Source organism: Gopherus flavomarginatus, chromosome 1 (genome assembly GCF_025201925.1).
Source record: "Gopherus flavomarginatus isolate rGopFla2 chromosome 1, rGopFla2.mat.asm, whole genome shotgun sequence".
NCBI classification, from domain to species: domain Eukaryota; kingdom Metazoa; phylum Chordata; order Testudines; family Testudinidae; genus Gopherus; species Gopherus flavomarginatus.
This window is the reverse complement of record NC_066617.1, coordinates 88903242-88925966: the sequence shown is the minus strand read 5'-3', so window position 1 is coordinate 88925966 and position 22725 is coordinate 88903242. Positions and strand designations below refer to the sequence as shown.

At 42.6% G+C, this 22725-nt stretch overlaps 1 protein-coding gene across 1 annotated transcript; it reads right to left on the bottom strand.

Annotated features, from left to right (window-relative positions):
• Nucleotides 1–337: 337 nt before the first annotated feature.
• On the bottom strand, nucleotides 338–22384 carry ELK3 (ETS transcription factor ELK3). Its single transcript, XM_050935958.1, has 4 exons — nucleotides 22271–22384; nucleotides 14111–14908; nucleotides 6828–6950; nucleotides 338–2193 (listed from the first exon to the last, which is right to left on the bottom strand). The coding sequence occupies exons 1-4, from the start codon at nucleotides 22382–22384 to the stop codon at nucleotides 2095–2097; spliced, it is 1134 nt and encodes a 377-aa protein (XP_050791915.1). The 3' UTR covers nucleotides 338–2094.
• Nucleotides 22385–22725: the final 341 nt, after the last annotated feature.

Sequence of the window (22725 nt, the reverse complement as noted above, 5' to 3'; positions counted from 1 at the left end):
CACAATGAGATTCCCCCCTCCACCCCCAGGTATATATTATTGCTTTGTTTAGTTAGATATGGTGATTTCTATTTCATTTCATTAAGACTGGTCTACACTACATAGCTAGGTTGTTTTAACTACATCATTCAAGGCTGTGAAAAAGATCATGTCCTGTGGTCATTGTGTCAACCTAGCTACTACCTCTTAGAGAGAGGTGGATTTACTACAGCAATGGAAAAACTCCTTCTGTCACTGTAAAAAGTGTCTCTGCTTTGCAGAGCAGTTGTGCCACTGTAGTGTTTTTAGTGTAGATGTACCCTTAGACTACGTGATATGCAGGCGAGACAAAGGTGGGTGAGATAATATTATTTTATTGGATCAACTTCTGTTGGTTCAAGAGACAAGCTTTTGAGCCACACAGAGCTCTTCAGGTCAGTAAAATGCAGGAGTCATTTTGGGTTGCAAGACCATGGAGCCTGAGGAAGAAGCTTGCTCTCATCACCCTCCCTCGCCCCCAAAGATGGCCTTTAAATATCAGAACTTTACTAATAAAATGTTTATTTAGCACCTTTCATCTTGAAGGATTGCAAACCACTTTACAACTAAACACATGCATCACCACTGAAATGCATTCAGGCAGACAACTGGCACACAGCTCACTTCATACAATCCAAGAAAGAGGAGTTTTGCCAGTTACATGGGCAAAACCCACTATTCACACAAAAAGTGCAGTGGGATCTTTATTGACCAAAGAGGATCCTCATTTGGGTATTTTGTTGTGTTTTAAAGATTTCATCTGAGAGATCCACATAGGATACTGCACACAACCCAATTTATCTACCTTAAAAGACAAGGTTTGTGTCAGCCCTGCTAAGTTTGGAATCTGTGGTGCCATGAAGTCTAGGCATTTCTAAACTGACACTTTGAGATGACTGAGCCGCCACCACCTCAAGCTAGAGTGCATGCTTAATACATTAATCTTTGGGTTGTATACAGCGATGCAGCATTACTTATGAATCCACAATTCTCAGATACTTGATGTTTCCACATGTACAATCCCATGAATACGGTAGGGCTCTTTACAAGCACAAGGTGTTAATTTAAAGGTCTACAAATTCTGCAGCTCTGGGGAAAGCCTCATATTCTGACAGCTAAGTAGCTGCAATATTCTTCCAAGGGAAGCAGTGAAAGGCATTTGAAACAACTGGACAAAGCACTTGGAAAACCAACAGAGGGAACAATCCTACATCAGCCAGGAGGGTGGAAAGTACATGATGGGTCTTTTCAGCTGTTATTCCAACAATTCATAAGCAATTTATGAAAATAACAAGTATTGAGTGAGTCTTCTTTCTCTGCAGACACATTTACAAAATACCATTAAAACATTTTATGACTGTTCAGGGCCCAATCCCTCCCTGGTGTAACTCTGTGAAAGTCAATGGAGTTACGTCAGAGGGGAAAGTGGGCTTCAGCATTTATCTAGCTATGGCTTAGTTATTCTTAAATGCATTTCCTGGACATAACATTTACTATGTTCTTTCAGTTTAGCAAAGAAAAATCATACGGTTATTCTTTTATACAATTTGGAAGCACTTAATACAAAGTTACATGAATACACTGCATCATTATGGCCTATCTGTGGAAAAAAAACACATAGGGCTCTTCAATACTAGTTATGTCTTTCAACCTTTATCTTAATACTAGAAAATATATAAATCATTTGCATAATATTATGCAAAAGAAGGCACAGCCGGTTATACTTTACACAAGCACAATGCATAATATGCAGAAAAAAGGGATAAAAAAAGCTTCACATCCTTATTAGATACATTGTTGAAATCCATTAAGAAAAGTACTTCATCAACAACAGTGTTCAACACTTGAGAGCTATGAGAAACACAATAATAGTTCACTTAATGCAAAACAGATTTTTATATATATAAAAACACTGTTTAAAAATGCTAACATAATAAAAGTAGATCCATGTAATGAAAAGTGCAAACCAAAGAAATGGAGGGTTTCACAATGTCCTTCTCATGACACAGGAAAAACTAACCCATGGGAATGAATGTATTAAATCAGTTAATGAGTCCTTAACGTGATGAGACGTCATCAGGATTTCTGAGCATTTGGAGAAAGCAGTACTGGAGAAGAGGCCCCATCCAAACTGGGGATTGGTACTGGTATGTGACCATTTAGCAGAGTTGGAAACTGCAAGAGGACAAAAGGTAAAATTCATTCATTATCTCAAAGGATTACTGCATATGCACTCAGCCCCAGTAACTGAACCCAGATGATTTTCCTTTCAAAGGTTGTGGCTCCTAAATGACAAGCTTTGATTCAAATAATAATGAGTAAAATTTATTAATGAAAGGATGATATTCTTTTTCTTAAATGTACAAGAAAATATAGCTAGTTAATGTTACAAGACAACTGTCATCAGCTCACAAAATTGAGCAGTATGAAGAAAGATTTGTTGATATGCATAAAGGAAGAATGTTCTGTAATCTTAACACCTCTGCATTTGTAAGGTGTCTGAAAGAGATATGCAATGAAGATTCTTGCAAAAATGAAACTGTAAACTCAAGATACAGTTTCATCTGTGGGGGGAGGGGAGGCAAATATATAAGCCTTCAAAATTATTTTCAAAAAAAGTATGTGTGTATTCAGTAGAATCTGTCAGCTATGTACAAGGGACCCTTTGTCATGTGGCTAAGGGATCTAAGTATTAAGTATGTCACATTTTCAAAGTGCTGTGCAAAGAATATTAACTAAATTAACACGCCAGTATATTCTTTGTACACCCTTGCACCCTGATTGCAGCTTATTAGCACTTAATGTGTATTGACTGGTATTTAAGATCTAAGACTAGCCAGGGAGCTAGGTAGGAAAGTAGGATAAACCTGCTACATTAGACACTCAGAATTAGTTTTTAAAAATGTGCTAAAGATTATATTGGACTATTTTATGGCCAGACTTAGGTCCTGATTCTATGAGGCGTTACTTAAATGGGAGTGCTGAGCACCCTCAAAACTTGTTGATTTCAATAGGCGTTGAGGTCGCTGCACCTTAAAGAATTAGGCCCTAAATACTGAATGACCCAGTCCAAAACTGCCACTTTGTTAAAACTGAACAGCTACACAAAACGGGGTGAATGGGTGTGTAAAAAAGATATACTATAATATTCCCGCCCCCCACAGGACAGAGAGCGAGCAATCCTAATTGCCACCGTGTTCTACTAGCTCCAGCTTTTAGCTAAAGATAGTACTTTCTATCATTCAGTTTGAAATTTGAAAAGCATCGATCCATGTGATCAGCACTGGGCAGCAAGGGTCAGTGCACCATGGTGAAGGCTGTATCAAAAGTCAGTACGGGTTTGTTTCCTGTAGGCTTTATGTTTATATCAGCCAGCCAGCCACAACAAGAATCACCACCATGCCCCTGGAAAATCTTTTACCTATTTGATTTCAACTAATTACGGGGGTGGACGGAACCCTCCAGTTTCTTGTTTTTATACTGTATGTTCTTCAAGAGGGATATGTAACTCTAAATGTCCTTCATGTGGTTTCTAAGACTACAAACCATCCCTCTTTTATTATTATAATTGGCTGTCTCACTAGGCTGGTGAGGTGCTGAGATTACTGATTATTATGCAAAATGTGCTGATTTTACTGTAACCTCATCCCCCTACCCTTTTGTCCAATTCTTCCACCTGTTGTGTTTTATGGATGAGATGGGAGACTTAGATGGAGAGATCTCTGGGGCAAGGACTGTCTTTTTTTCCACTTATTTGTACAGTGTGTTGCACAAGGGGGCCCCGATCCTTGACTGAGTTCTCAGTGCTACTGTAATACAGATAATAAATAATCAAAACCAAGAGAATAAAATAGTTTAACTGGGATCATTGGGGCAGCTGAGATTTCAATGAAGTTTGGTTGCATTCCCCTGGGGCTTTATTTTAGGATAAAGCACAGTTATGTCCAAGTCTCTCATTGCCCCAATCATATGGTAACTTTCAAACTAATGATGAAAATCTAAAGTGAGTTTAATTACATTCTAGTATTATTGCCACAGAAAGATCTTCCAATTAGGCCAAATTATGGAGGTAAATTGAATGAGGCAGAATTAACTGCAGATTTCAGTGGCACTTTTCATTTTCTCCAAGGCTGAAAGGGCCCAATTCTCTCCCCACACACTGGGATGTGGGAGTTGCTTTAGCTGTGTTGTACTAGTGAGGCACTTAATGGCCGCTTACTTTCAGAACGAAATCTAAAGAGCACTTCATCCAGGAAGAGGCGTGTGCTTCACATTACTAGAAGTGATTGCTCTCGCTCAACATAGAGTGCCACTGTCTGCCTCCGTATCCAACAGCCTTCTGCTATGATGACAGTCATGTCCCAAAGGCACGGTACATAACACCGGTGGAAGCAGGGGTCTAACAAGAATGCTAAGACCCTCCTCTTTTCTCTCCTTTCATCCAACAGAGAGTAGTCAGCACTCTATCCTCTTGCCACCTAAACCAGTCTAGCTCTAAAGGAGTACGTCTACACAGCTTTCAGCAGCATGTCTCCCAACCTGGGTATGTAGGAGCCCTTTAAAGTCCACTCTCCCCCCTCAGCTTCAGAGCTCAAGCTCCAGCCCAAGCCACACTTCAAAACACTCTCTACACAGCTGTTTTTAGGATGCTACTGAAAGCCCCACAAGCCCAAGTTTGTCAACCCAGGCTGGGAAGCTTGCTGCCGCAGGCATGAGATCACCCAGTACGGGCTGTTAGCAAGAACTACCAGATCCATCTGTGTACAGTAGCCTCAGTAACAAAAAATCCCCTTAGCTCTTTAGGGCAAAGACTTTTTTCTTCTGTGTTTGCACAACACATCTGAGTCCCATCCTGATTGAGGCCTCTGGGTGCTACGAAAATATTAATATTCAATAAATAATTCTAGCCAAGTCCTGCCTGTTCTCAACTATGGAAGATGCTACACACCTGGAAAAAAGAAATTGGGGCCTGATCCTGCTTCCGTTTAAGTCAAGGGCTCCGAAAGAGTCAATCAGCTTTAGGAAGTATTACTCTCAGCCCCCACTACTTTCAGGGTTTCCGCTTCCTGTTTAAGCAAGCAATGAACGTTCAATTAGCCCTCAATGGGCACAGAAACATGTCAGTCTTAGACCACCTTTTCCTTAGGGCATGCAGCCAGCTCTTTTTTCCTTGACTCCTAGATTTGCTAGCTACAATTCTGAAGGGTGGGTTTGCCCTTGCAGGCACACAAGCAGCATCCCTAGTCTGGGGAGAGTTTTACATGCGCAGGTGCCGTGAGACAGGAAATAGCCCAGACAGGATCACTTGGGGAAGTCTGTTTTTGTTGCGAAGAAAACTCAGACTCGGTGGGTTAGCTCCATTTCAACTGCTGTTGCCACTTCCTATTTGGTTTGTGAATTAAAACTCTATGCACTACAGATTTGTCACCTTGGCCTTTTTTCTGAGCCAGATGTTATTCAGATAAGGCCCTTTGGGTCCATCAGATGCGACAGATCCAAATCCACTTTCACTTCCAGTTCTCACTGTAGGTTGCTAGGTGCACTTGCAGTCTCATTACAGGACAAGTCTTGGATGCTTCCATCTCAGATTAAATGTCTAGATGTTTCCAGTCATGTGTGCAAAATGATAGCACAATACGAATAAATGAGTTTATATGAGGTGAAACAAAGAACCCTAGGACTGCTGTACATAAACTCACATTATAAGTGAAAGGAATGGCTGTAACCCCAGTGTTGCGCTGGAGTATTTGTGGTGATATCACTCCCAGGCCTTGTGACTCTGCTGTATGATACGGCCAACCCTTTCCGCCAGTCTCTGGGAGTTCAGGGGCTGGGTCATCTTTGTTTCCCATCTTCCACACACTGTGTCAGTGCTGGTCTGCCCCAGCACTTGTGGTATTTCATTCCAGGGCTTTTCCTTGCATTCTTTAGCTCCTCTATGGATCACCAGCTTTCCTCCTGCCAATTAACTGATAAGTAGTTTTGTCCTCTGGCCTATTGAATCAGCTGATTGGCAACAGCTCCAGTTGGCTGGAGTGTGGAGGAGCTGATAGCTCCTCCCTCTTTCCAATTTCTGGATGGACGCTGGGGCTTTGGACAGCATGTATTCCACAGTGATTTATTCATGTCCTTATTGGGTTTTATGTGGTGCTCTTCACTGCAATCCAAACTGCTCTCGAACATTCATTCTCACAAAATCCTATGCTGCAGAGAAGTGCTGTTATCCTCATTTCACAGATGAGAAACTCTGGCAAAGAGGGATTAAGTGACTTGTCCAAGGACACACCTGAAATCTGTGGCAGAGCTGGGAACTGAGCCCAGATCTCCTGAGTGCAAGGCCCGTGCATTAACCACAAATCCTCAGTGACAGGCACCGTCACATGGTAAAAGGATCAATTACTGCCTTCTGTACAAGGCTAGGCTTTGGTTTGCATGATTTTTCCAAAGCCTTTTCCTTTGCTTTTCCTCCCACCTTCACCAGCTGCAAGGCAGTCTCTTTGCTCTGCAGTCTCCTTCAGAGGCTCTGACGGCTCAACTGTTCTCAGCTAGGGCCTTCAGCTTTTCTTTTTCCATAAAATATCTGCTATGTTCATATTCCATAAGGGATGTTGCCCCGGAGATTCTGATAGTGTTACAGTGAATCTAACTCTGCATGTCCCTTTTAAAGAATGCCTGCTAATGTCAATATTTAGTTAAACTACTTGGAAAATTCAAAACCAACGTGCAGGACGTTACCCTGATGTTTTTTCAGTACGTGCACCAAAGAAAGCCACCTTTAGAAATGAAATGTGTCCACAACAAAAACCTACCTGGAACAAGGTGTTTGGTCCTTGCAGCCTGGCAGGACTCAAAGGAGCTACAGGACTAAGGCTGCTCCAAAAGTGAATGCTAGACAGCAGTGGACTTGGGGTCAACAGTAATCCATTTGGGGTCTGCAAGACAAAAATACCAACTGTGTGCCTTGAGGCAGAAGACAATATGGGTTGGACCATTACACTCCATCGACAGTTTGCAACGTTCTGAGGTTTCCCCCCCACTAATCTACTGACCCTTTCAGAACAGTAATTTAATATCCCATGCTATAAAATGATCTCTTTTTCAGAGTGATTTTATTGCCATTCAGGTTTGCTTAAGAAGATTAAAAACAGAGCCACATGATTTGATGCATATCTGTATCACAGTGTTACAATACCATGCATGCCTCATTTTAGACACTGCCTAGCAAAGTAAAAATCTAATCTCTTTCACAATAATGTTTGGTTTTTTGTACACTAGCAATTACTCGCACTGGCTACATCTTCTGGACAATTAACCCAATAATGTTTGGAGTCAAAAGCTCGGCTTTGAAGCTCACTCCGCTAGCTGATGCTTCTCTTTCACTGTGGTTGAAAGAAGGCTTAACAAAGTGGCATTGTATTGGTTTCTGCAGTGAAGGGTGAGTTTACAACCAGAGTGACAGCTAAGGTGCCAGAGAATGCAACTAATTCTATGCTAAGAGTCTAAATCCATAGAACTAAGAATCCATGGATTTTCTGTGCTCACAGATTGCTATTTGCAGGTCATGACTCGGGTACAGAGCTGAGAGTCTTCTCATAATGTTTTCAAAGTGGAATTGCAGGCTGAACACAGTAAAAATGCAACTGGCAAGCAGATTTCTGCCTTTAAAGAAAAAGAGTCTAAAATCATACTTGCCATTCTGTATCCAAAATAACGTCTATAATTCCAGATAAGAAAATGACACAAGTGCTGTACTAAGCTTTGAACTCAAGGGTTTGAAATACCACAGCTAATCTTTCTCACATCCAGGCCCCAAATTAGCAAATTACCCCTTTTCAAGAAAGGATTTAAGCACTTGCTTAATCTCATTGACTTCAATAGAACATGAGCACATGCTTAAAATTGAGCCTGCACTTTGCTGAACAGGGAAATGTTTAGCTGAATGGGGGGGAACGGGGACTGGCTGTATTTACAACATATAAAACCTTTGTGGGAAGGAGAAGAATCTCATGACTCCTTGTGGGGAATTAATGTCCCCCACTCAGTCAACTCACATAATCCCATGTGTCTCATACTGTTGTGGCTGAGGTCCTGCTCTCTTTTCACATCCGCTGTGACCAAGGGTATAAACTTTGCCCCCTAAAGGGTCTCATTTGAGTTTGTTCAAACTGTTTACTGTCACATCTGTCTTTGCGTGCGCGCATGCACACATTATGTTGCTCAGACACCACAGTTAATGGCACAGTAAAAGACCCTAGACAGAGAGAGACCAAAAGTCAAGGAATTTTAAAATCTGAATGATGTACTATTCCTATTGTGGTGATGCCTAAGGGGTCTGTGAGGATTAGAGCTCCATTGCACTGGCTGCTGTACAAATCCACAGGAAGACTCACACCTGCCCTGACATACCTGCAATCAAATTCAAAACAAGAGCCTAAAGGTTAGTGTAGCAAACAGTAGCTGGGAAGGGAAGAGTGGGGCAGGAGATAACCGCAATAAGATCACACAGTAACCTAGGCTAGCAATGCACACTACCTGAAAGCCCCAACCTATTGGAAAGGTAGTTCTTTAAAAAACCAAAAAGTCTAATCTCTATTCAGTGGCTGATTCCTCACATGAAGTGGAGCTTGTGGAAAGACTTAGAAGGAGCAGGTAGTGGCCTTACAGCTCACGCCGAGCAGGTGCTCCATGCATAAGGGTTAGCATGGTGGAAAGCACAGAGATGTTTGTGGGAGATATGGACAAATGGAAGTTGAAGGCCAGTGTCACTGGCAGTGCAAGGGGGCTACATCAGAGAGAAAAGCGGATGAGATGGGAGTGGCAAACTTGTGAAGGGGCTTGAAAGGAGATGGATGGCAAGATGCCTGACACTGGATGCAATGTAAAAATGGGAATCAACACAGAGGTGAGCTTAGCAGCTGTGTGTGTCTGAATTGGAGAGGGGTGTTGGGAAGGCCAAAGCTGGAGGAGAGTATAGTGCTTGTGTCGTGATGTAAAGAGGGGGGCCTGAGTAAGAACTGCAACAGTGTGAACAAAGGAGAGGTCAGGTTTTGGAAATGTTACGGAGGAAGGAGCAGCAGGATTTGGACCAGGCCAGGAAATGGGAAGAGTCAAAGATGACCCCCAATTATGGTGCCTGCATGCCAGTGAGAATCTCAATAGTGATGTCAAGAAGGACAAAGCAGATGAGGGAGTGGGAAGACGATGAGGGATGGAGATAGAAGTTCAATTCTGGCCATGTTACATTTAAGCTTGTGTCAAGACATCCAGGAGGAGATGTCAGAGAGGAGGCTCATGTGCAGGATTGGTGGGAGGGAGGCAGATAGGTGGGTAAGGAGTTGGAAGGTAGAGTTACCAGTCATTGTAGATGTAAAAATGGTAGCTTATGCTATGTGAGCAGATGAGACCACTGAAGGGAAAAGGTGTAAAGCAAAAAGAGATGGGACAAAGGATGGAGCCCTGCAGAACCCATTAACAGTGGGTGTAGAGGGGACAATGACCCACTAAAAGAGATGATAAAGGAATGGCCAGAAATGCAGGCAGAGAACCATGCAAGAACTTCATGATGAAAGCAAGAGTGGGCAAGATTTAGAGGAGAGTCTGATTGATGGCCTCCAACGCAGTAGGGAAGTCAAGGAGCAGGAATATGCAGTAGGAGAGGGAGATCTGGCTCTGGGAAGCGTAGTTTCAGTGGAGCAAAGCAGAGGAACGTGGAGGACAGGATTGCAAGTGACCAATACCTTTAGGGGTGAAGAGAAGAAGGGAGTTGAGGGTGGCCGCTGGATAGACAAGTGGAGACAATATTCTTTTTTTGAAGATGGGGATACCAGAGCAATCATGTCCTATGAGGGAGGGAAGCAGATAAGAGTGAAATATTGAGAACAGTGTGGGAGAAAAAGAGAGAAAGGATGGAGTGATTTGGATAGAAAGGTGCTAGAGGAAAAGAGCAGGCAAGAAACCCTAGGACTGGTAACAGGAGAGCATGTTAAAGAAATGGAGTAAGCCACACTGGATCTTACTAATAGCAAGTTGCTAGGTGCTGTTGCTACTAGCACGGATCCAACAGTGTTGACAAGACCGAAACGTATACGGATGCGCCTTCTCTCAAGGATGCAGTAGCCTCCAAAGCCACTATGGTTTCCCTCAAAGCCACGTATTTGCCAACTCCCTCCCCTCCCCCAAGCCGATCTTCTCCCCTCCTCCCCGGAAGCACAGAGAAAGCCCTTGTGGAAGTAGGCTGTGCAGAATGTAAGTGGTCTGGGCTCACCAAACATGCCCCCCAAATGCTGCACTCTCATCTCCCCATGCAACACCACACCAGCCCCACCATGCCCATGGCCCTTTATGTCTATGGGGAAGGGGCAGCAGGGTTTGCCCCTTAAAAGTAACTCTGTCCACTCACAAACTAAACATTTCTCCCTTTATAAGAACAGCTAATAATCATGTACACGTTGGGTTGTTTCGGACGCCGGCATGAGTGGTGCTGTTCCCAGGCCGTGTTACTATCTGATAGCCCATCCTCCTGGAGTGTATCCGTGGGGATTCATGAGATATGGCAAACGATGTCACTGAACTAGATAAATGGTCAGAGATCTATATTCTTAGGGTTCTGTAAGTTAAAGGCCATTGACTTGAAACCAGCTCTCTCTGCAGCCAGAACCAATACAGTTCAGCAAAGTACACAGTATCACGCAGGCTGAGCTAGCTGTGAGGTCTTGGGACACTGTTCTGAATGAACCCCCCATCTGCTTTTACTTCTTCCCAGAGAAAAGAGTATATTAGCAGCTGTCATGATCCAGATGACTATGAATACCCAATGACTCAACAGCTTTTTAAAAAGGTTCTTTGGGAAGAAATAAAGAGCAAAAGGCAGGAGGAGGGGTTTATTCAGAATTGTGTCCCAAGGTCTGATCCCTAATAATGGATGCAGAGAGACCCCATTTCTCTGAAGTACAGTCCCTAAAGAAGGGCTAGTACTTAGAGAGAGATTTGAAACTGAGTCCGGTCAATCAATACTTTAAGGTGCCTGACAATAGTACTAAGGTAAAGTCCACACCCTCTAAAGATCAGAGCACTAGAGTTGTCACTTTCAGCTAGAGCCAGGAGCTAACCACAGTAAGGCTCGAATTTGGTTAATATTTAACACAAGAAGTGCAGGCTGCATTCCAGTCTTTAGATCACTGAGGCTATCAGACAGCAGCAAAACCAGAGGAGGAATTTAAGATGTAAACAACAGAACAGAGTCACCTGTCCTTAGATTACATGTGGAAATTGATATATCATCTCATGTTATGCCCCCACTGGCAATATAATCAGTATTGTATTTTAATCCTGCTGGGATGCTATTATACCAAAGCCAGCAATAACCACACTAACACAGATGGATTAGATTTATCTCAGTCATAGGAGCAGAGCTCCCACCTTCACCCCAAAAAGGAGCAAAGTTAGCATAACCCTATAGCACAGTGCATGTCACATCACAATAGATGACCCCTATAGAAGTTACCCCTTTAGCTAACATGCTATAAGGTTTGTAACCATGGTGCTAAAGGACTCCAGCCCTGCAGATGACAAATGCAAAGGGAAGGGCTGTTGTGTACCCACTCATTTCATACGTTAGGAATCAGTATATTGTAGAAGCGGATGCCTCAAGAAAACAGACATAAATCAGCTTTCCCCATTTTCCAGAGAAAGGCAACAGTGCTAGCAAAACCAAAAAGATAAATAATCTGCAGAACAAGCGATGGAACTGAGCAAGATACTCAAATTTTGTTGTTATTTAAGCATTCCTGTTTTGAAATTCATTAAATGAAATTCCAAAACAAACTCTATCAAAAAATTGTACCAATTCCTTTTTGTCTTTAAGAGCAAAATTTCCCAATATCTTCATGTCACTTTTTTCTTTTTGAAGTTGAGTTGGTCCTGTTTGGTTACAAAAATCATAAGATCTTTGTTATGGTTCTCTGATTGGCTGAGCTTTTTATTTATGTGCTCAAGAATAGTTGTTGGAAGCCATTTTGAATTATTTTCTCAGAGGGAGTGGCTGCATTTTGTGAGCTCTTGCTGAACCATTCAAATGCCCTGTTTGACTTCTAGAGTTCGGAACAGAGTGCATATGTTCTTGACTGCGTCTAGTCCCTGTGTGTGTCTGAGATCAGAATCTGGTAAATAAAATGTAGTTGGATGTGTAGCACTTGCCATTCCCAAGTAAAATGAGATGAATTGCAGCGTGTCAACCTAAACTCTAGATCGTATTACTTTCTATTATAACTTTACTGGTACCTAAATATGGTTGATGTATTTTGTATTTTATTATGTGCTCAATTATGTCAAACTTCTTAAAGATGTAGGATGCTTTTTAAACAAGCCTAAAATCGATTGTTAATACGCAGGAAACAGCTACCGTGCTCCAGTGATGCTGCCAAATGTCTGAAGAGCAAATAGCCCCAAAGAGCACAGCATGTCTCGCACAGATGCATTCAGTCTCTTATGTGATAGGACATGCTGTTAAGAAAGATGGGCTGAACGGTGGAATAAATAGATGGAGAACTGAATCACTGATGTATTTGGTAATGGACTACAGTCAGTATCAATCAAGAAGAGGCCCATAGTCAACTACAAAACAAACCAGGCTCTTTCTAATTTTTCCTTTTTGAAAATCTTGGGCGTAATACACTATTTTATAGCTAACAAGGAAGCGAAGTATCCAAAGAAATGGTGAATGACTGGACCAACAAGGAAACAAATCAAAATGGCTCTACTGATTCTGGGTATGGTACTAGATGAAAGTAGACTTGCAATGGACCTTGCTTTCAGTCTGTCCCATTCTGGGCCTGGTATGATTTATTTGTCAATTTTTGTGCCCTGAAGGTAAAACATTTACCGTGATTATTATCACAGCTAGATACTCTCCATGCTAGTCAATGCATCTCAGTTCTGGCTTGTCACACCTCAGTTCTTTCTGCTAACTGTAGTTTACGCTTGGAGTTTTTATGATGTGCACAAATGACAGGTAGAGACAAACAAGCTAATTTTCATTTGAGACCCAACCTTAAATCATTCCCTTGTGCCCAAGTACTGCAGGGCTCTAATAAAAGGAAGGCATAATATCTGGTGAATTCAGGATAAGGCTTAAATCTTAACCCTAGATTTCCTTGCTTTTGTGAGTGAGTTAGCCACCCTCCCATATTTTTTGTTATATATTCAATAAATGTCACTTAATATTGATTGCATGAACTTTTATGCCTATAGTCTCCATTTGTGAATATTTTTACGAATGAATTTCCTCTCTAATTTTACTGTGGTGCAGTCAGACACAAATAACCTAGCATGATGCAAGCACTAAATCATCTGCTTCTTGCTGACTTTCCTCTTGTCCTTTGAATTACTAGGTTTTGTCCATGACATTATTTTTAGTGAACTCCACCTTCAGGACAACTATTGTTCAACACTGACACTCCTACAATTGTGTAATTAGTTAACATCCACTTTACAGTGAACAGAAACAAATGGGTATTTCTTAGGCTCATGCAGAAAGGAGACTGCAGCAAATGGTTTATGAACCTGTAAGGCCTTTTGAAATTGAAATTGGCTTAAGAGCCCTTTCTTAGAAACCAATTAATTTGATCTGCTTTGAAGGCTAATGAAAATGTCACACTTTATGAATGGGTGCAGCAAGTGGTACTAAAAAATCAGCCAAGCATCCCATGACATACATGTTCACATTTTGACCGAGTAACTACATGTATTTGTTTCTTGGCCTTTTCCTCCTTGTTCGGCATACCTTGAAACTGCTTTTAAACGATAGCTGATTGATGTTAACAGCTGCCCCAAGTGAATGTCTTGTTATCCTTCCACGCACTCTATGAACTGTAATTACTTTTCTCCACATCACTATGAGAGCGCTGGGCGTGTGTGCAAGAAAGGACTGTACTTTCTACTTTTTATATAGGCATCTCCTACACTTTTTTTCCCTCCCCATGGACTCTTTTCAATGTGAAAGTCATGGGCACATAAAACTGATCCTTCATTTAGTCTTGACCAGATTAGAACCTATTTGTCCAAAACAAGAGTATATTAAATAGACATATCTTACCTGTGCAGTAAAGAACGCTGGAGTCAGGGATCCCGAAGGAAGTGCTGGGCTGTTGAGGGCGATGGAACCGATATCGGTGCTGGAAAGAACCATGGGCGGTGCTGAGATTTCCAAGCCTTTGGGTTTTTTAGCCTTTGGGGGAAGAGATGGAAATTTCGTCTTGGAACCTGAGGAAAGGTTCAGAGGCTCAAGAGAATCTGAGTCATGGCAACTGGACTCAAGAAAGAGGCTTCTGTGATCTGAAGGAAGGGGTGAGTGAGGAGACAGAGATGGAGACCGTGATGAAGACGGCGAAGTATTAGATGAAATGCTGGCTGTGGTAGGCAACATTAAAGAAGATATTTTAGCTGACACTGAAGAGGCGAGAAAAGCAGAGCCAGCTGCTGCTTCAGACGTCGATGGCAAGGACACAATAGGCCTCATCACTTGCTTGTCTGTTTTGTTTGTCACAAATCTTATAACAGTCCTGACTTCTTCCACCGGTGTGTTTCCTTCCGACTTCTCCTCCAGTTTTTCTGTTTTGATTGGCTTGTGAGTGTCTGGCTGGTTCTGCAGGGAGTTGATGGTGAAAGAAGAGTACAGCCCAGAATGGATATATTCATTACGGCTTGTGCTTTTCAGAGCCGACACATTGTGCTTGTGCTGGTCTCTCCCCTCGGAAAGCATCTTACACTCGCTGTCCTGCAGCAAGAGGCTCTCTCTGCTGATTTCCACAGCATGAGGATCCATTTTCAAAATCTCAGGAAAGGAGACAAACTTGTACACAAACTTCTGTCCAATCACTTTCTTGATGATGTTCTGTGAATACAAAACCACATGCTAACAAGGTTAGTGATCTGGATGCACTGAGTGTATTATTGTTTTCTATTTGTATTATAATGCCTTGGGGCCATAGTTATGAACCAGGACCCCACTGTGCTACTGTAATGCCGACAGACCCCGGTTGTGGGTGGGCGGGATCGAACCAACAACTTGCTGTTAGCTAAGGCTGTAAAGCAGACTCATAATCTCTCTCTAAGTGGTCTCAGTACCATTAGATGGGACAGAACACCACACCCAGGAGGTGTGTGGGCTACACAAGGCACTGTGTACATAACAAAATACAGTCCCTCCCCAAAGAGCTTACGGTTTCAGTATAACATGAGAGGCAATGTATGGATCTAGACAGACAAGGAGTACAAATAAACAATGAAACAATATTGGTCAGCATAGCAGGCAGCGGTCATTTACATGGTTTCACATATATAGGCTGACATTGCTCTTTGCTCATAGTCAGACAGGCATTTCATTGAATATTCAAACTCTTCCTTTCCTTGGGCCTGATTCCATCCAGCTACTTAAACATTTATGTTACACGCCTCCTCATCACATCTAACAAAATTGCCATCTCTACAATATATACACCATGACATGGATTAATCACCTCTCTCTTCCCCTAAAGCAGCTCAGAAATATTTTCCTTCCAATGGAAAAAGAGCATTCACAGCACCTTGGAGGTTTGAACGCCTCTGCCTTTAGATAGGCTATCATGGGCTATGTAGGAAACTCAGCTGTAGTTCTTGCAATATGTAGATCCATGCTCCCTAAGAGTTTAGCTTTCCTTTCAAATGTTTGCAAATTATAAAACAAATGTAAGCAGAGTCTGGATGAGCTGTCCCCTGACATCTAGTTGTGAGCTGTGGGAAAAGACTTCAGAAGCTGATCTCATTTGCATGGACACATCCACCCTGCCTAGGTGCTCAGCATGATGGGACTGCTTGCCCATATGATCACTTCTGGCTGGTGTTGGATACCCCGTCTCCTTGTTATTGGGGCAGGAGTAATAAAGGGTTGTTATCCTTGTTGTGTGAACTGTGGGCAGCAGAACTGTACCTGGCATATCCCAATGGAGGGACTCACCCTCAATTGAACGGCACTCGCTAGATAGGGGACATGGGTTCCAAAGCCCAATGAGCTGAGACTGGTGTGAGCTCTGTATAAGGGTGGTTGATACTATTGGATCATTCTGCTCTCCCATTTAGACTCAACTGAGAGCCTTGTTACAGGTTATAGAGCTGATCACTCATACCTAGATCTAAGTATTAGACCTACTTTGGAACAATGCTTTTATTGGAAGAGACTGCACAATGTGCATCAGTGGTTAGGTTCCCCACTAACAGCTGAAATCACTGAGAGCTATGTTAAGTATGTGTGGGGGGCACTGAAGACATCTTGGTAAGTGGCCAGCCAGGCAGCTGGCAGAGAGGGATAGCCAGCAGGGAGGCTGGTAGAGAGGGCCAGAGCAGAGCCCTGCAGAGGCATGGCAATCGGCTGTTGGGGTGACAAGCGAGTGCCGGAGCAGTGCAGCGTGTAAGGTGCCTCCTTACTCTCCCCCTTTCACACAGAGTGGGAGGTGAACTCTGCAGATGAACCGCTGGTGCTGCACTGGCCAAGGACAGCAACTGTGAGTGGAGTACTGAGAAGGGGCAGGCACATTAAAGGCACTTTTGGGTTGCTGGACTTAAGACCCTGAAGGGAAAAGGACACTGCCCAACTTACTTGGTGGTGAGTCTTTTGCTCATGGTTTGTGTTTATGAACCCTGTTTGTGGTGTTTTCCCAAATTAATGCTGAGTTACTTCCCTCCTTTTATTAAAAGGTTTTGCTACACAGACCCTGTGCTTGCGAAAGGGAAAGTATTGCCTCTTAGAGGCACCCAGGGGGTGGTGTGTAATTGTTCCAGGTCACCGGGTGGGGACTCAAGCCGGTTTTGTGTTGTATTGTTGGAAAGGAACCCCTAGATACTGAACCCGGCCCTTGTTGCTGCTGGCTCCACCTGGCAGAAGAGTTACACATACAAATACCCATGTTCAAATTAGGGGTAGCCCATTAAACCTCTATGCCTGCATACATGTGTTAGTGTGTAGGCTTAGCCGCTGTAGTCTTGTGCCGCCAATTGACAACGATCACACGCCCTTCAGCAGTCATGAGACAGGAGCTAAACTTGTGACAAATGTTTGCACAATCTTTGATGTCACAAACAAGGAATTACCACCTCAGCTCAGGGGTGAGTACAGGGAAATCTTTTACTCAGACACAAAAAATAATTGCAACACAGAAAAAAATCCCAGCTATGTAAATTGTTGTTGATACAACTGTTTGCTTTTTTTCATATCTGCCCTAATGAAAGAATTTACTGGCCCAATCACTTTAATGTTTCTGGGGGTTTGACTTTAATGAGGTGTGGATCAAGCCCTAAATCCACTGATGTGCTTTATATCACAGGGGTAGCTGTGTTAGTCAGTGCAACTGAAGAAGTGGGTTTTTTACCCATGAAAGCTTATGCCCAAAAAATCTCAGTCTTTAAGGTACCACTGGACTCCTCATTGGTTTTGATGTGCTTTTGCCCAATTATACAACATTTTAGACCTACAAGGTCCTTGTATGAGCTCATATGCAGTTACATTATGGTACCAGATAACATGAGACCATGAAAAGGAAGAGAGCGGGGGGTGGGGGAACCTAACTGGCTTCAAAACTAAGCTTGGTACATTTCTGGAGGGGATGTATGAGGAGACTGGCTACATACCATTGTAGGCAATCTGTGACTGCTAGTAGAAAATATCTCCAAATATCTCCAGAGGTTGGTGAAGGGACACTAGATGGAGAGGGCTCTGAGTTACTACAGAGAATTCTTTCCCAGGTGTCTGGCTGGTGGGTCTTCCCCCATGCTCAGGGTCTAACTGATTGCCATATTTGGGGATTAGGAAGGGATTTTCCCCCAGGTCAGCTTGGCAGAGACACTGGGGGAGTTTTCACCTTTCTCTAATACAGGAGTGGGTGGGTGAGGTTCTGTGGCCTGCAATGTGCAGGTGGTCAGACTAGATGATCATGATGGTTCCGTCTGACCTTAAAGTCGATGAGTCTGAGACCTCCAGTCTGAGATTTCCATATCAAGGAAGAAGAGGGAGCAGGAGCAATTTTTCAGAAGTTAATTTTTGTTTTCTTGGGGTCCATGGTTCTCTGACAAAGGATTCTCCCCTTTAAAAGCCTTTCTGGGGACTACCCCTCTCTCTGGTGCACAGCTGTTTCTTATAAGGTAAAACTGCTCTGTGGTAAGTAAAGTTGAATGTGAACTTACATTATTCCTGTAAACTTCATTTCTTTTTCAGTCAACCATAAATAGCTATTCCAAGACTTGGCAAACAAAGTCTCAGATCACTGTTCTCTTTCATTAACTATTTGTTTTATTGGTTTAAAAAAGAAATTCAGCCTTAATTCCTATTTATGTATCTAGATTCTTACATGGCTTCCATCACTGTAGGCTCTGAAAGCCTCATATACATTAGGGGATTTATCCTCACCAAATCCCTGTGAGGTAGGGAACTGTTGTTATCCCTGTTTTACAGATGGGGAGCCAGACACACAGAGCAAAAGGGACTTGGCCAAGTTCACAGAAGGAATCTCCAGAGGTGGAAATTAAATCCAAATTTCCCAATCTACTCCTTTAACCGTAAGCCCGCGCTTCCTCCAGTCTGAGTTGTACGTGTATCTGTCTAACAGATTAAAATGATTACACAAAGACTATTTTTATAGTTCTGAAGATATTTGGAATCTAAATGCATGTGTGTGTTGATTCTCCTAGCTTCATTTTAGGACTTGGTTTATGTTTTTGTCTGCTCTGGTGTAGCTGAAACATCGTTCTCAGTTTTACTTCACTCTGACTCAGTTTTACACCTCGTACTAAATTTTTGAATTACTTAAAATATAAAACTCAAGACTATTCCAAGAATGTTTTTTCCCCCAACATTTTAATTTAAAAACATCTACTTTTGGCTCCTGAGTATTTGTTGCATCTAGTATTGGCAATGGATGTTGTACTTGGAAACAGACCCCCAGCATGAAAAGATTAAATAAAGTTAAGAGAAGCGCTTTTACAATGGAGCAAGCTTGAAACAGGGAAACGTTTCTATAAACAGCCATTGACGTGGCTGGTGATTTTTATGCTTCTTTTGCTATTATTCAAGATAGAATTGTTTTAATACAGGGCCCTTTCAGTGCAGCTTTCTCATCTGCATGAGCCTGTAGTGAAGTCCTAATAATTAATGACAGGCAGAGCTAAAAAGGTTGAGTTCGCATACTCCTCAAACATTTTGGATGCTGCTCTGAAATGCTGAGCCTAAAAACCCACCATCATAGTGTCAGGGAAAATAAAAATGCAAATTCATTAGCCATTTCTGAAACACCATTGTCATATCTGTAGCCAGAAATGCACAGATTAACCTTAGCTTTTCTTCACCTTCAGGTTTCCTTGTTTGTTTGTCACTGGCTGTGTCCCTTCCAGAAATATGAAAGATATATTAGACCAGACTCTGAAAGATGAGCAGTAAGGAGAGTATCAGCCTTGGCTACAAGCACTAGCCAAATGGTTTTCTTTCAATATCAGACGGCAAAGAAGGTTGCTTTTGTGCTAATGTCTGCTCCTGCTGAGTTAGGCAACTGTTCACCATGATATCAGAAGAGCAACCACATGCACTTGCTCTGCCTTCTGTTTAAATTTCAGATTAATTACTTCAGAGAGAAAACTTGCTTTTATTCACATCTGCTGACCTAGCCATCAGGGTGGGTTAGTGCTAGAGAGAGTGCAGTATGTAAAGGAGTAACTGTTGTGTTAGTGTAGTTGGAGGAGTACAAAACAGGTCCAATGACAGCTTCAGTGCCTCCACTTCCTCAATTTATGAACTGTCTATTGGCCTTATCAGGAGACAGCAATCTCTCTAGTGTTCTGAGCATGGTCTGGGAGCTGGGACACGAGAGTTCTAGTGGCAGGTCTGCAACTGGCGTCTTGAGTGGCTTCCATCAAATCACTCGGCCCTTTGGTGCTCCTCTTTCCTCAGCAGCAAATTAGGGATTATATAACACTTTCCCAGTTCTGTAAAGTGGGTTGAGATTATTGGATGACTAGTGCTAAGAGGATCTGTGTCTGTCCATGCCTTTGCGCTAGAATTCCAACCATTTTAGGGAACTCTGTTAAAACATGGCTGCACACTCACCGTGTTATAACATGGTTTGAGTTTTCCTGTGCGTACCAGACAAAATTATATACTAACCAAGGGAAGGGAAACTTGTTAGCATAGTTCTTTTAATGTGGTCATAATTTGATTTGGTTTTGTCTATGCAGGAAAAACTTAACCACTTTATGATATGGTTAGGACACAACTAAGTTGTGGGTTCCCTAATGTAGCTGGGATTGTACTGTAGAAAGGCCTAAAGTCATCGATGGGAGCTGTCTGTCCACTCTGATGGCTGCTAGTATCTGGAGTTCACCCCTATAGAGAGCGGAGGTTTTTTCCCCTGGGAGCAAATGTAAAAACAGTTTTGATGTGAATATTGGTTTGGTTGACGTTTGAATTTTCCCCTCATTTTGTTTGTTTTCATTCTAACAGATGGATGAATACAGAGAATTGTTCAGCAGTAACTTCTTGTCATTTTAAGGTTTCAAATTACAGAAGTGTTCCAGCACCATCCTTTGATCAGAATGAAGAACACTGCGATTGTAAATTATGATTCACTGACTACTGCTTTCTGCACCAGAATATTATTAGTGTGTGCATATGCTGGGTATGCAGCTAGATGCTGGTAAATAAAAACACACTGTGTGTGAGTATGTTTGTCACATTGTATTTCGTTACTTTTTTTTTTTATGTTGAATTCTTTAGCACATAAACTTCATTCTGATTGTATCTTTGGAATGAGCTGACGAAGTGGAAGATTTTTACTTAGCTGGATTTAGACAAGACTTGGAAGCAAGTGTGTGTTATGCGTAACACTGACCTCACTCAACTTTTCACTGTCAAGAAATCTTGCATGAATAATTTAAGACAATGGTTGCAGTCATGGATCTGAGTGAGATTGGAATCTGGGGTATTTGCTTTATTGCTGCTATTACCTCCAGATAATGAGCCACCCTGTGCGGCAATCCAAACATTCAGCTGCTATTCCATTTGATGATGAAGATACTTTCCATAAAATGAGCTGCTTGCTGATTCTAGCAGAGTCCCAACTTAGCATTAGCAGCAGAAGTGCCCATGTCAGCTCCAGAAACAGTAGTATAAGAAAGTACCACCCAACGACATTCTTTGCCCAACACTAACCTTCCTCTCTGTGCCCTCCCCTCAGAACTACGGACAATTAGAGGAAGATACATAACTGTGCAGTTGATTGCCCTAAAATCAATGGTAAAATGTATTATGTTACACAAGGCCTGTCTGTGCACATGTAGTAGAGATCATTAGTTGTTTTAAATATGAGGTCAAGCAATGCTGGGAAATAATTTTCTGCTTTGAAAAGATATCCTGGTTCCAGTTATTTACTTTTTCCACTTAGTGTTATCACGGGACCTGGGACCCCCACTGTGCTAGGCACTGTGTGCACACAGAACAAAAACACAGCCCCTGCCCCAAAGAGCTCACTATCTTAGTAAAAAGCAATCGATTGCAAATGGCTATAGGCACAGCAGATATGCATATTGGTATCTGTTTGTATATTTAAGCCTGCCTAAGCATGGGGTGGAGGGACTAGATGATCTCTTGAGATGCCTCCTCCCATATATTTCTGTGATTCTATCATCCCCCTTCCTTTCTCCCCTCTTCTCTTGCTGTGTCTTCCAGATCCCACTCCATCTCTTAAAAAAAAAAAAAATCACAGCCATCCACAGCCTCTTCCTACCTTGCTCCCTCCAGCTCCTGGCTCTCACAGAGATCTGGATCCCTTCATCTGACACTGCCTCTACAGCTGCCCTCTCTTAGGGAGGCCTCTCCTTCTCTCTCACTCCCCACCCCAGATCAGACCATGGGGAGGGTGTTGGGCTTCTCCTCTCCCATTCCTGCCACTGTCTATCTCTCCCACCTCCCTCTTCCCAATCTTTCTCTTCTGAACAGCACTGCACCTGACTCTTCTCTCCTTTCCCACTCCATGCTGCTATGATCTACTGGCCACCTAACTCCTCTCATCAGCCTTCCTCTCTGATCTCAACTCCTGGATCTCTCTCTCTTCCTCTCCTGACAATCTCCCACACTCATTCTTGGTGACTTCAACTCCCATCTGCAGGAACCCTAGCTGCATGTTTTCCTCATCATCACCTCTTAATTCCACCTACAGCCCTAGTTCAATCTCCCACGTACCAACAGAGCCGTTCGCTTGACTTGCTCTTCACCCTGTACTGTTCTTTTTCTGAGCTCTCTCCTGCTGAGATCCCCCTCTTTGACCATCATCTGGCCTTTTTCTACATACTCCATGAGCCCTTGCTCTCACACCTTGTCACTCGCCCTTTCAGTGACTTGCAGTCCATCAATGTGGGGAGGGATAGCTGTCATAAACAGATAGTTAAGGGTTAATGTCTCTTTTACCTGTAAAGGGTTAACAAACAGGGACCCAAACACCTGACCAGAGGACCAATCAGGAAACAAGATACTTTCAAATCTAGGTGGAGGGAAGCCTTTGTTTGTGGGTTTAGGGTTTTGCTTTGTTCTCTCTAGACTCTGAGAGTGACCACACATACCTACAGGCTCTCTAATCTTCTGTTCCAATTTTGTAAGTACAAAAGTAGAAAGACAGTTTAGTCTTTTTAATTGTTTTT

Bases quoted from the DNA above. Each gene is read 5' to 3' on its own strand.
- ELK3 (XM_050935958.1), bottom strand. From the start codon at position 22,384: ATGGAGTATGTAGAAAAAGGCCAGATGATGGTCAAAGAGGGGGATCTC. The intron at 14,909-22,270 runs GTACGTGGGAGA...TTGTATTCACAG, and splicing joins TCAAGCGAACGGCTCTGTTG to AACATCATCAAGAAAGTGAT. The intron at 6,951-14,110 runs GTAAGATATGTC...TTTGTCTTGCAG, and splicing joins CAGCGTTCTTTACTGCACAG to ACCCCAAATGGATTACTGTT.